Source organism: Cyanistes caeruleus, chromosome 17 (assembly GCF_971803275.1).
Source record: "Cyanistes caeruleus chromosome 17, bCyaCae1.hap1.1, whole genome shotgun sequence".
NCBI classification, from domain to species: domain Eukaryota; kingdom Metazoa; phylum Chordata; class Aves; order Passeriformes; family Paridae; genus Cyanistes; species Cyanistes caeruleus.
In genome coordinates, this window is record NC_141717.1 from 1,898,483 (window position 1) to 1,912,278 (window position 13,796).

General features: G+C 53.1%; 1 protein-coding gene across 1 annotated transcript; it reads left to right on the plus strand.

Annotated features, from left to right (window-relative positions):
* Nucleotides 1-3,781: 3,781 nt before the first annotated feature.
* On the plus strand, nt 3,782-13,622 carry NAGPA (N-acetylglucosamine-1-phosphodiester alpha-N-acetylglucosaminidase). The gene is made up of 10 exons (XM_086854578.1): nt 3,782-3,953; nt 4,200-4,685; nt 7,297-7,436; nt 8,014-8,122; nt 8,353-8,481; nt 9,297-9,505; nt 10,287-10,334; nt 11,394-11,525; nt 11,674-11,734; nt 12,253-13,622. The coding sequence occupies exons 1-10, from the start codon at nt 3,790-3,792 to the stop codon at nt 12,482-12,484; spliced, it is 1,710 nt and encodes a 569-aa protein (XP_086710704.1). The 5' UTR covers nt 3,782-3,789; the 3' UTR covers nt 12,485-13,622.
* Nucleotides 13,623-13,796: the final 174 nt, after the last annotated feature.

A 13,796-nucleotide genomic window follows, 5' to 3' on the forward strand; every position in this document is an offset into this window, starting at 1 on the left:
TTAGCTGGAGAAAGATAAAGAAGGAGCAGACATCACTTCTGGCTGAGGCTCTGAAAACAGGGATGCACTTGAGAGAAATGCATTTTCAGATACTACTGATCTCTGCCCATAAATTTTTTCATATGTATTGAATAGCAGTTCTGTTCTAAAAAAGGCTTTTCCTGTCTCTTCTTCCTGACCATTTCAGAAAGTTTGGAAATGCTGTTTGCACTTACCCTAGAAATAGTCTATTTAAACTCCATCCCGAGTCCTCCTGCCCTCGATGGATTGCTGTGAATGAAATAAAAAGAGACAGAGCAGCCAAAATCCCTCTTACAAATGGAGCCTCACCCATCCCAGAAGTCTCCAATTCAAATACCTCAAACAGATCTCATGACAACCTACTACTACCCTGGTTACTCTTATTGCCATGATATATGTAGTTCAAACCTTTTAAAACCCACTTTTTGTTTTTGGTTTTTTTTTCTTTTAACACAGAATATCCCAGTAACAAGTACTTGCAGCAATCACACCTGCACTGTGGGGCACAGGATATCAGTGCTTACAAATTCAATGTGACTCCAAAGGGCTCAGAGCACTGGCACTGTGCTATATCATGAGGGATAAATTATGGCCATTTTTAACAGCAAGGCAATTTGTTTCTTGTGTTTGTTCTCTTTTTACTCAATTTCTAAAACACAAACCCTGCTACAGTGGAGATGAAAGGAGTTGGCTGCAGAATAACCTAAATTTGGAAGCTATTCCAGGTGGCCTGAAATGCCACTCCAGGTGGCCCAGCACTGGCCCATGGCCTGGTCTGGTGCTACTGGGACACCCCTGGGCTTTGCCCTGAAGAGCCTGTGGTGCTTGAAGGGAGGACTGGCCCTAATGTTCCTCTAACAGTCATCATGCTCTAAAATATGAAATTAATCTTATTGTTTATTATTATTTATTATATGCCTGCAGTGGCATGAACTGTACACCTGCTTTACCTCATCTAATGTCAGGTTTTTCATCAAGTCTTCTGACCTTCCTGTCTGAAGGGAAATGCTGCAGGATCACAGAATCACTGAATAGTTTGGATTGGAAAGAACCTTAAAGGCCATCTCGTTCCAACTCACTGCATGCTCCCTTTTAATGCTCCTTTCTCCTCAACCACTCCAAACTCTGCACCCTTCTTTCTTACAGCTGCTGCCTTTTAGCCTCACCAGCTGCTTTTTATCTGCTTTATTCATTTTCTCCCCACCCAAAAAATCCCTAAGGAAGGAGTGAAGGTAAAAGAAGTGACTTAGGAAATTTTTATGCAGCTTCTCAAAGACAGTTTCCCCTGAATGGTTTATATTGGCTTAGACACATTTTCAGGCAGGCACAGGTTTAGGTTATAGAAATACATTTTTTTATTTCCTCCCAGGGCATAGAAGAGGAAGAAGGGAAATAATCAGGAAAAGCAAATCCAGTGTATATGGCTGATAACCATACGGAAATTCAAATTAGTAATTATTAGACAAGGTTTTTTCCCACCATAAAATTTTCAAATTGCAGGAAAATAATAAAATACTTTCTAATTGTGTTCATGCTCAGATTTTCAGAGCTGGACTGAACTACAGGCTGAAGACAGGAGAATATCTGCCTTATATTCCAATATATAATTGGAATTAGTATTAGATCTAGACCTCAGCATGCACATTCCTCTCATGATATTCATTCTGATAACAGGAAAAAACACCCACTGGCTGACCTTCACTGAGTGATGAAACAGAGATATTCTCATTTAGAGCCTGACTGAGTCTAGGACTACAGTTAGGGTTGGGGCTGTGTCTTCATACCAAAGCTCAGCTGCTGAGATTTTTTCAGCCCAGTGAAACACAAGGTGTTTTCCCAGCCCCTGCACACACATGTACTTTAGACCCTGCATTTTGGGGACATGAATGTGGTTGTGACACACCTGGAATGGAGACTGGTTATCTTTAACAACAGGTAGTTATCTCAATTAGTGGGGAAATCATGTGTCACTGCAAAACAAACACTGGAATTCTGGCAATGCCACCCTTTCCTCTGAGCAATTCTGGAAAAACAAGTCCCTTGTACTCCACTTAATGAGGTGGAAGGAGCTGCTTTAGAGAGGAAAGTAAACTGAAAAGAAAATGCACTATATGGAAAGGAGAGACTATTCCATTTTCAAATACTGCTTTGTTTTTCATTCCAAGCTGGAAGAGGATTTCCAAAGGTGACTTTAGGTCCATTGATTCTACACTGTATGTTGTGATTCCAGACTCTCTTGTAAGCTATGGAAAAGACTGGGTGAGTTTGGGAACTGAGTGGAAGCCTCCCAGTGGAACCCTTAGAACACGACAATCCCTGTGAAAAGCTGAAGCTGTTTGAGCAAAAGGCCAAGCACAAACCTGAGTGAACTCCCAGAGCGCTCTACTCATGCCTTGTGTAGAGCTGAGTTTAGACCATGAAAACCACCTTTAGGCCACCCTGGAGTTCCACTGGACAGCTCATTGCCAGTTGGAAACATAAGCAGGACACCTGCAGTTCTCCATGGCTGAATAAAACTAGAGGCATAATAACCCATTAGCTAAGATCTTTTAATGCACTGGCTTGTCCTAAGGGAGTTTTCTGGTTAATTTGTAAGATAAAATTACATTTTCCCACCTGCAAGACACCTGAGACAGCAGCACATTTATTTACCTGAACCAGGTGCTTTTATCCTGGGAAAGCTGAGGCATAATCCACTGGCTATGAAAACACTGGAATACAGCACATATGGAAACTCCTGCAATACAGCCTCAAGTTTGTGGCTCCACAGCCCTGCTCCCAACGGCACAGGGGTGATACCTGTCCTTGTATCACCTCATTTATGGAATCAAGGCCTGAAGAGAGCTGGAGAGGGACTTTGACAATGTGATAGGACACAGGGAATGGCTTCCACTGCCAGAGGGCAGGGTTAGATGGGATACTGGGAAGGAATTGTTCCCTGGCAGGGTGGGCAGGCCCTGGCACAGGGTGCCCAGAGAAGCTGTGGCTGCCCCTGGATCCCTGGAAGTGTCCAAGGCCAGGCTGGATGGGGCTTGGAGCAGCCTGGGACAGGGGAAGGTGTCCCTGCCATGGCAGGGGTTGGCACTGGATGAGCTTTAAGGTCCCTTCTAACCCAAACCATTCCATGACTCTGTGATTTAATTATTTTAGTAACGTATTTGACTTAGACATTACTTTAAAGAGAAAATCTCCCAGTTTGTAAACTGCAGCTAATTTTCATCATTACTCCATTAGCCATGGCATACCACAGGATCCAGCAACAGAAGCTGGATTCAGGATAACCCAGAGCTACCTGAATCTACCATCATTTCCTCAGAGTAGTTATTTTTCTGTTCTGGAAAACAGACACAGTCTTAATTCTCCGCAAGGGGCTGGTGGATCTGCAGTGGCTGTAAGGGCGGTGTGTGCTGTGCTGCTCCCACACGTGGGAGTGTCAGAGGTGCTGTGGGGAAAGAGCCGGACCCTCGGCCCGTGTTTCTGTGGGAGCTCTGTCCCGGGTTCCCGGCCCGTGTCCGGAGCTCTGTCCCGGGTTCCCGGCCCGTGTTTCTGTGGGAGCTGTCCCGGGTTCCCGGCCCGTGTCCGGAGCTCTGTCCCGGGTTCCCGGCCCGTGTCCGGAGCTCTGTCCCAGGTTCCCGGCCCGTGTTTCTGTGGGAGCTGTCCCGGGTTCCCGGCCCGTGTCCCTGAGGGAGCTGCCCCGGCCCCGCTCCGACGCCCTCCCGGCCCCGCCAGCCGCCAGAGGGCGCTGCCACCGCCCACGCGCCCGCCAAGATGGCGGCGTGTGGGGCCGCGGGTGCCGCGGGCGGGGGTCCCGGCCGGGCGGGGGTCAGGGCAGGCCCGGCTCCGGGACGGGGATCGGGGCGAGCGGGGGTCGGGACGGCCCTGGCGGCCGCGTTGGCGATGCTCGGCTTGCTGCAGGTGGCCCGCGGCGCCGGGTGAGTGTCCGGGCACCCCCTGTCCCGGGGCGCGGCCGTGCCCGGTTCCGGGGGCTCCCGGTGCCTGAGGTCGGGCTGGTGGAGCGGGTGCCGAGCGGGACAGCCGCCCTTGAACCGCGGTGGGTCACAGCGGGGACGCGGGAGCAGCGGGCCTGGGGTGTCAGCGACGCCGTGCCCACCCAGAGCTGCGCCGCTCTCACCAGCCCGCGTTTGCGGCCTCGGGACAACCGGGTGTTGTCATTGCAGGAGCCCCCTCAGCGAGCCTCTGCTGCAGCCCTACCCGCCCCGGCAGCACGGCCCTCGGCACAGCCACCGGCACGTCAGGGACTGCCAGCCTGTCAAATACGGCAACATCACGCACGAAGCGTGGCCCGGCGACAACAGCACGGCCGGCCCGGTGGCTGTCACCAGAACGTTTGTCTCGTACATCCACCCAGAGGGCAGCGGCCGCAAGGTGATCTATGGGCACTTCACTTTCGTGAGGAACCCCCTGAGCACCTTCTCTGTGCTGGAGCCGGGCGGTGCCGGCGGCTGCCTGGCTCAACGCAGAGCCACCGTGGAGGAGACTGCAAAACTCAGGAAGTGTCTGGTGGCCCAGAACGGCGGGTACTTTAACATGGAAACTGGAGAGTGCCTTGGGAATGTTGTGAGCGATGGAAAGCTGGTGAGAGACTCTGGAGGCCTACAAAACGCACAGTTTGGCATCCGGAAAGATGGCACCATGGTGTTTGGGTAAGAGCTGGGGGGTGTTTGGAGAATGCTCTCTAGCCTGAAGACTCTCAGGCATCACTGGGCACGAAGCTCATCCCAGCACTGCCTCTTTGGCCTCCCCAGTTAGAACGGAAGCTCACTTGGAGTGCTGTACCTCATGGAGCTATTTCTGTGGCCCTAGGCTCATGTCCTAGGATGAAAAGGAGCTTAGTAAGTTATGATCCCCAGCTGCTTAGGTTGCAGTGTCTGCTCTCCCAGTGTGCAGTAGGGACGCTGGGTGGGGTGGAAGGGGAGAGGGCTCTGTGTTCACCACAGAGGAGATGCAGAGTGGAGTGTGTGTGCTCTGGTGGCAGTACAGAGAGGCTGGGCTTTGGAAGGGACCTCAGGAGGTGCCTCACCCAGCTCAGCACAGGTTGGATGGCTGCTCAGGGCCATGTCTGGTTCGATTTTGAACATCTCCAAGAATGGAGACTCTACATCCTCTCTGGGAAAACCTGTGATTGACCATATTAACACTTTTTTGGAACACTAAGGGCAGTGACTCCACCACTGCCCTGGGCAGCTGTGCCAATGCCTGACCACCCTTTCCATTAAGGATTTTTCCCCATATCCAATCTAAACCTCCCCTGGCCCAGCCTGAGGCCGTTCCCTCTCCTCCTGTCCCTGTTCCCTGGCAGCAGAGCCCGACTCCCCCCGGCTGTCCCCTCCTGTCAGGGAGTTGTGTAGAGCCAGAAGGGCCCCCTGAGCCTCCTTTTCTCCAGGCTGAGCCCCTTTCCCAGCTCCCTCAGCTGCTCCTGCTGCTCCAGCCCCTTCCCAGCTCTGTTCCCTTCTCTGGACATGCTCCAGCCCCTCAATGTCCTTCCTGTCATGAGGGGCCCAGGACTGTCCCCAGGACTGGAGGTGTCTCAGCAGTGCCCAGCACAGGGGATGGTCACTGCCCTGGGCCTGTGGCCACACTGTGCCATTGGCCAGGTGCCATTGGCCTCTTGCTCACCTGGGCATGTGACCCTCCCCAAGCAGCTGGAGACAGAAGCTCTGATCACCCTCTGATGAGGAATATTTGACTTTGATACCTAACTTGATATTTGCAACACCTCCAGGAGCTGCCCTTCCCCAGCAGCAGGAGGATCCTAAAAGTCACAGAGGGGTTCCCAGGACCCTTCTGATGGTCTCAGAAGATGCAGCAGCGACCTAGAAGCTGCATCCTCCACCCTTGTGGTAGCTCAGTCCCAGGCCTCAAGAAGGATCCCTGCAAAGCCACACTGAGTGTGCCAAGCCAGGGCTTTATCCTGCAGCCATTCTGACAGCCCTGAGTATCATGGCCTTGGTTTATGTGGGAGAGGGGCTGTGTGGGTCAGTGACATGTCCCTCCTGTGAGGGGGCTTCTGCAGAGGGGACCAGCAGCAATTTCAGAGTCACTGAGTCCTTAACCTCAGCTCTGCCCTGCTGTTCCACAGCTCTGGCAGGTTGTCCCTGGTAAATGGAGCTATTGTGGTGTTTGGTGGCTTTGTGCCTTCCAGATCATGATCAGAAAAATAGTTTAGGTGTAAATAATTTTGGCTGTCAGGACAGTGGGGAAAGTTGTTCACAACTTCAGTTTTTCACCCTGCATCATGACCAGCTGGACACAGTTACCCCACCCTGCAAAGCTGCTGCTGCTGCTCCCTGGGCTGAGTGGGTGAATCCAGGTTTTACAAGCTGTCAGTCCCTGCCCAAACTGTTTTGTAGTTTGATCTATTTTCAGCCGTGTTCATGTTGTCTTCTTGTTTCTTTCCCATGGGAAAAGGGAATTTGTTTTGCATATTTTCCATTCAGGTATTTACAGTAACACTTTTCTACAAAGTATAAAGCTTTCTTTGCCCACAGTCACAGATACCAAACAAGTAAAAATTGGGCATCCAGGTCCCACAAGACATCAAAAAAGTCACCTTTAAACCCAAACTCTCTGGCAGAGCACAGCTGTCCAGCTCCAGCCCCTGCTCCCGGCCTCTCAGTTGCAAACATCCCCCAGCAGCAGGCTCTGTTCCTCATCACCCTGACTCAGGAGAGAGCAGCATCCCTCGGGAAGCAGCCTGTGGTGACACACAACACCCGAGCATGGAGGTGGCAGCTGAGCAGGAGCAGTGGAACCTCCTTCCCAGATGGAAGGAGCAGGAACATCCAGTGCAGCTGCAGGCAGGCTGGATGCTGTAGCTCCAAATGCTCTCCAAACCTGTTTGGTGTCACATTTTTGGAGAATAGAAGCTGACAGGCAGCAAGATGTTACAGCTGCTTCCACAGATCCCTGAGTATTTGGCAGTGGCTCTGTCCTTGTGTTCTGCCAGGTGTTTTCTGTCCTTGTTACCTTGGCTCGGATCCATTGGCCACATTGCTGCCATTGCTGGCATTGCTGGCAGTGTTGTTGGCCTGGGACCATCATTAGCTGTGGGTTTGTGCAGAAGAGCAGAGAACAGGGGCTGCTCTGGCTGCTAAAATGATGTTTCACACTGCTTGACCCCTGGTTTTGGATGTAGCTATCCTTCATTCTGCCTTCTTCTGCCCTCCTCCCTGCTTCAGGAGCCTGCTGGCAGCAGGAGAGGCTTTAACATGACATGCTGTGACTGTGGGTAACCCTCCTGCCCTCTGTTCCTAGTTACCTGTCTGAGGAGGATGTCCTGGATCAATCAAACCCTTTTGTGCAGCTTGTCAGTGGGGTGGTTTGGCTGCTGAGGAATGGAGAGGTGTACATCAACCAGAGCCGGGCGGCCGAGTGTGGTGACACTCAAACCACAGGTAAATATTGTGGGGCCTGGCTTCAGCCTGGCCATGGATTGTCCTTCTCCTGGGACTCTTGGGAGAAGGGGCACTTATGAAGTCCAACTTTCATAGAATCATAGAATAGTTTGGGTTGGAAGGACCTTAAAGACCATCTTATTCCAGACCACTGCCATGGGCAGGGACACCTTCCACCAGACCAGGTTGCTCCAAGCCCTGTCCAGCCTGGCCTTGGGCACTTCCAGGGATCCAGGGGCAGCCACAGCTGCTCTGGGCACCCTGTGCCAGGGCCTGCCCACCCTCCCAGGGGAGCAATTCCTATCATGTCTAAACTGTCCAGAGAAATTCAAAGCATGTGACTCTTACAGGAGTTTAAAGCCAAGGGATTGTGAATCCCCTGCTTTGTCCCTGTGCCAGACAAAATCTTAATCAAGAGCAGTTTTGTAGGGCTTGGATGAGCAAGGGGAGCCCGGGCTGTGCTCTCACTGTGTTTCAGTTCAGATGAAGCCCTTGCTGGGAGCCCTTTCACAGACAGATGTGTCTTAACAGCCCATTCTGTCCCCCAGCTGAGTGTGAATTGTTCCCTGTCCTGCAGGAACCTTCGACACGTTCATCAATGTCATCTCAGCCAGGACTGCGGTGGGACATGACCGTCAGGGCCGCCTGGTCTTGGTTCATGTGGATGGACAGACAGAATCCAGAGGGTGAGGGCTGGGGTAAGGTCTTAAATTCCTGGGACTGGAGGGACACTGCAGCTGTCAGGGACATGTTTTAAGGCAGAGGCTTGCAGAGCTCAGGAGAGCCAGAAAAGGCTCACCCAGTCCTCCTCAGGGTGCCTGGGATGGGAGAGCTTCCCCTTCCACCACACAGAGAACAAGCTCCTGATCTAACAGCTTCACTGAAGGCAAATCAGCAAACAACCTCTGCTTTGCAGGGTCAACCTGTGGGAAATGGCAGAGTTCCTGAAGCAGCAGGGAGTCGTCAACGCTATCAACCTGGATGGTGGAGGCTCTGCCACACTGGTCCTGAATGGGACCCTGGCCAACTACCCCTCTGAGCACTGGTAGGTGCTGCTGCCTCGTGCCCAGGGCTGCCCCGGGGCCCTGCAGCTCCTGTCAGGGTGCAGAGCCCAGCACCACGCCCTGGCCTGCCTGGAAGGGCACAGCAAAGGCAGCTGACAGGATCTGCTGGAGAGAGCAGCTCTAGAATTTAAAGAGATTGAATGACTCCATGTTTTTTCCACTTAGTTATCCAGGATTAAAGCTGAGCTGGTTCCAGACAGGCAGCAAAGCTGTGGCTTTGACTGAGTAGCTGATGTGGGAATCGGATAAGGCAGCAGCTCTTAGTCTGGGAGATTCAGAGCTGCACATCCATGGGAATTAGCAGAGATCTGTCAGCAGCTTATTATTATGGAAGAGAAACATTGACTGGGAGACCCTGCCCTGCCTCATTGGAGGGAATCTAAAGAATATTTTGTTTTAAATTCAACTTTTACTCAGTTCTGACTGTAAACATGAAGGGATTTAACATTCAGTTGCCATAACTACAGTGATATAATTTATATCAAAGCAAAAAACATTCAAGGAAACATCTGCTGGGTGCCAAAATGAGGGAAGCTGGGACTGCTTTAAGGGAGACTGTGTTGCTTCTGTAATTCCATATTTGAAATGATACCTATCAGATGGGATTTATAACTCAGTTAAAACATTGACTCCAATGTGGTTTCATTATTATATTTTCCCAGTATTAATGTTCCCGTTTGCCAGTGTGGATCAGGAGGAAATCTCTGGGTTATAGAAAGGCTGTTGGGTTGTGCTGGGCAGGGCAGTGCTGGCTCAGCTCACGCTGTCCCCTCTGCTGTCCCCTCTGCTGTCCCAGCTCCTTCAACAGCATGTGGCGGTGTCCCCGGAGCATCTCCACGGTGGTGTGTGTGCACGAGCCGGGCTGTGACCCTCCCGACTGCAGCGGCCACGGGCTCTGCGTGGCCGGCCAGTGCCACTGCCACGGCCCCTTCTGGGCAGGTCCTGCCTGCGACACCCTGGACTGCGGCCCTGCCAACTGCAGCCTGCACGGCGTCTGCAGCGCCGGTGAGTCCCTGCGGGCTGACACCGAGGGGCGCTGCAGGGAGAGCACGGCCTGGCCGTGCATCCCTGGGGAATAGCCCCGGGGAATATCCAGCCTACCTGCCGGGTACCAGCTGGGTGGGTGGGGCTGCTTCCCCTCTCCTGATCAGAACACCTTGCCTTGAGGAGCCGGCAGCAGGGCTGGGCTGGGGCTCGGGGCTGGCTGTGTGCAAGCTCCGTGCCTCGGTTTCCCTTTCTGCCCCAGGGTTGTGCTCTGGGTTTCTTGTGAGGCTGCTGATGGGCAGGGCTGTGTGTTATGCTGTGTGACAGCAGCTGCTTCTGTCCCCTCCCCTTACTGTTCCTTCTTCACTTGCCTTTCCTACTTCATAACTTTTTACAAGTGTGCAGTTGCTGCTTTTCTATGAATCTGAACCTAGGGATTGCTGGAATGGCTGTCCCCAGCTTCTGCCCCTCATGCCCAGTCCTGTTACCCTCTTCCTGTCCTCCTGACTCTTGTCCATGCATGTCCCAGGGCAGTGGCTGGGCAGAGCTTGGTGGGTGCAGGTGTAGCTGACCCAGAGCTGATCCCAGGGAATGCTGTCAGCAGGGATTCTGCTGCATTTGGCAGCTGAGGAAGGGGGATGTGTGTGAGCCCACCCTTTGTGTGAGCGCAGGTTTCTCCTCTGGGGGTTTGCTGGCAGGGGTAAGAGGTCACCTCAAGAGGCAGAGGCTCCTAATGTCAAGTCCTTGCTGCTTGCAAGTGTTTTTTTGCTGTCAGTAATGCCTGTTGCATGTGTTTGCACAGCTGGATGCCTGTGTGACGCCGGCTGGACTGGCAGCAACTGCACTGAAGGTAAATACTGCCTGCTACTCCACTGCCTCTTCACAGCCTGGGAGAGGGGACTGGGAGCCACTTTCCAACAGCTGCCTGCCCCAGGGGAGCAGGGAAGGGAAAAGCCACCCCGTGGGCTGGGCTGCTCTTTTCTGGCAGTGTGAGTTTAATTGCAGCTGGAGCATCTACAATTGGCTTGGTGTGGGACACTCAAGCCCTTGCTCCTTGTTCAGGGCACACACTCAGCTCATTGCTGAGCATCCCTGCACATCCTGAGCTGTGGCTGAGTGCTGGGATTGCTCACCTCTGCCCCAGAGCTCTTCTAGGCCTGCCTGTCCTACCCAAATGGGCTAAAAAGGAGAGGAAGGAGCAGAAAGGAAAGAGGAATTTGCTTCAGCAACAGAAAATTGTGGATTCCTGGTTAGTCTCAGCCCCAAAGAACTGCATTATTTTCTGACAGCCCTTAAGTGAGCACAGAACATCCTCTGCTCCAGGGTGTTGCACCAGGCCCTGCTGTAGCCCATGCTTCAGGTGCTGCAGGTCAGTGCCTGTGGAATGTTCCAGAGGGCTGTCCTGCCATCCCATTCTCACACTCCTTGTGCCAGTGCTAGCAGAGCTGGCCCTGTTCTGCCTCGTGTAACCACCCCAGGCCCCCCTGTATCTGAGTGAATGAGTTTATTACAGTGGGGTGTGAGCTTCCTGGCTGGCTGATTCTGTCAGTGATGTTCTGTTCCAGCCTGGGAACACTCAGCCAATCCCATCCCAGAGATGCTGCCCAGAGCAGCTGTGGCTGCCCCTGGAGCCCTGGAAGTGTCCAAGGCCAGGTTGAATGGGGCTTGGGGCATAGAGGAAGGTGTCTCTGCCCATGGCAGGGGGTTGGTGCAAGATGAGCTTTAAACTCCCTTCCAACTCAAACCATTCCATGATTCTGTGATCCCAGTTTTACACAGAATCCCCTCTGAGGCACACCAGAGAAGCAGCCCTGAACTGCCAGCATGGTGCTCCCAGGCTGCTGCAGCCTCAGCCTCAGAGCAGGTGGAGCTTTGGCAATGACCAATCCCTTTGTGATCCCATCCCCAGAGTGTCCCCTGGGCTGGTTTGGGCCGAGCTGCCAGAGCCGCTGTGCGTGTGACCACTCGTGTCCCTGTGACCCCGAGACGGGCAGCTGCAACATCAGCCACCACGGGGCACTGCAGGAGCACTTACACAGAGGTACCGGCTGCAGGGGGCTGGGCTTTGGGAAACAGCTGGGAGAGTACCTTTAGTGAATAATGGTGTTTGCTTAGTCACAAGCTCTGCTTAACTTTGCTCTTAGTGGAATTTTAAACCCTGCCCCACCTTTCTTCCCTCTGTTTTCCAGCTGGACAGTGTTTGGCTTCCCAGAAAAAAGAAAAGAGCAAAGAAAAATTCTCTCTGTCAGAGTAAGTGTGTGGTGCTCTCTGTGCACCTCAAGGGCTGTCACAGAGCATGGGGGGGTGTTCAGTCAGCTCAGGAGGGTCCTCCTCACTCTCCACAACTCCCTGACAGGAGGGGACAGCCAGGGGGGTTGGACTCTGCTCCCAGGAACAGGACAAGGGGAAACGGCCTCAAGTTGTGCCAGGAGAGGTTTAGTTTGGATATTGGGGAAATTCCTTCTCAGAAAGGACAGTCAGGCCCTGGTACAGGGTGCCCAGGGAGGTGGTGGAGTCCCCATCCCTGGGGGCATTTAGAAGCTGTGTGGATGTGGCAGTTGGGGACATGGGTAAGTGGTGGCCTTGGCACTGTTAATGGTTGGACTCGATGATCTTGGAGGGCTTTTCCAACCTGAACGATTCCCTGGTTCTCTCCTGCCTGAGAGCAGGGCCAGAAGCTTTGGAACACAGAGAAGGGACAATCCTCTGCACAGTGGGCACGTGTGCCACAGGTGAGCTGTTGGTGATGTGATTTGTGTGTCCCACAGAAGCTGGTGGCTGTCCCTGAGCTCTGCCTTGGCCCTGCTGCTTGTGCTGAGTGTCCTGGGGAACGTGGGGCTGGTGCTGCGGGGGCGGCAGCACCAGGACCGGGACTATCGCTACCTCCCCCTGAGGGACATCAACGGGGACACCCCTCACAACCCCACCTCTGCTGCCTGGGACCAGGAGGATATTCAGGAGCCTGAGGACACTCAGGAGCCAAACCAGGAGTTCCTTTAGAGTCATGGATGGGATGAGGTATTTCACCCTGCATTGCCCCTCAGCACCGACTGGGACTGGGGCTGTTCCCACTACAAACCTCAGACTGCTGTCTGAGGAACCTCAGCCCAAGAACTGCCCTGTTGGGGCTGTGGTTTCCTTTCCTCTGCTGCCCCAGCACCCAGAACTGCAGCATTAGGGGATGCAGGACATCCCTTGGGTCAGGGAATTCCACAGCTGCAGGTTCCAGAGGGGCTGGTTCCTCCCAAAACTTGAGCAAAACAGGTGAGGGATGCAAGTTACAGGTACTTCAGAAAGATCCCTGCTCACCCAAGCAGTGCTTTTTAAGATGCAAGTTAAACTGCCTCTAGTACAAAGCTGGGCTTAAGGCTATTACAGTCAATGTGTGCCCTTCCTTGCTGAACTCAGATTTTAATCAGAAAATCTGAAATGTTGAAACAGTTGCAGCAGCCCGTGCCAGCAGAGCCCTCCTCTCCCAGCCACGCAGGGTTGTGACAGCCCCGTGCAGGGCTGGAGTGTTGTCTGACCAATCCTCAGGCCAGAGCAGCCCCAGAGGGTGATGAGTGCTGTGTTTTGGGGCAGTTCCTGCAGCACAGCACTACAAAAAGCTCTGACAGGTCCCAGGTTCCATTTGTGCATCTCTCCAGCTCCCAGGGGCCAAAGGCTCTGCCCGGCTCCGTGGGCACTGACAGAGCCTGGAGCTGTCCCTGTGAGGAGGGGCACTGACAGGGACAGCCTGGCAGGGCTGGCATGACACACACTGGGCTGCCCTATCCCAGCTGGGCACTCCTCAGAGGGACCAGCAAGATCTCCAGCACAGTCAGGCTCCTCAGCACCTTCTCTGGGAATCTGGGACACATCCTTGCACAGTTCCATGAAAACAGTGAGTTTGCTTCCCTGTGAGGGAAGACCCAGCCTTGGACGAGCCCCTTGGATGCTGCAGAGGGGTGAGAGCCTGTCTGAGCCCCACACATTTTTATGCATTCACTCCCTTTTTACCTCTCCAAGTAAAAGTTGTGTAATTTCTGTGCCAGTGTTGGCATGAAATCAGCCTGTAACCAAGAGACTCTATTTTTCTATGATTTACAGAACATTATTTGAAACTTGAATAAAGTCTATTAGTGCTATGTGCCTGAAACTCAGAATTTGTGATGTGCAGCTGCAGAAGGAGCTGATCCTTTCCCAGTTTAACCTCAGCCACCCAGTGGAACCCAGGGGCTCTTTTATTTTTAATAACACCCACACTGCAGGATGTGCTGCTCCAGCCCACTCTGTGCTAGGAAACTAAACAAAAGATGCTGATACTGTAGAA

Bases quoted from the DNA above. Each gene is read 5' to 3' on its own strand.
- NAGPA (XM_086854578.1), top strand. From the start codon at position 3,790: ATGGCGGCGTGTGGGGCCGCGGGTGCCGCGGGCGGGGGTCCCGGCCGG. The intron at 7,437-8,013 runs GTAAATATTGTG...CCTGTCCTGCAG, and splicing joins TGGTGACACTCAAACCACAG to GAACCTTCGACACGTTCATC. The intron at 11,526-11,673 runs GTACCGGCTGCA...TCTGTTTTCCAG, and splicing joins GCAGGAGCACTTACACAGAG to CTGGACAGTGTTTGGCTTCC.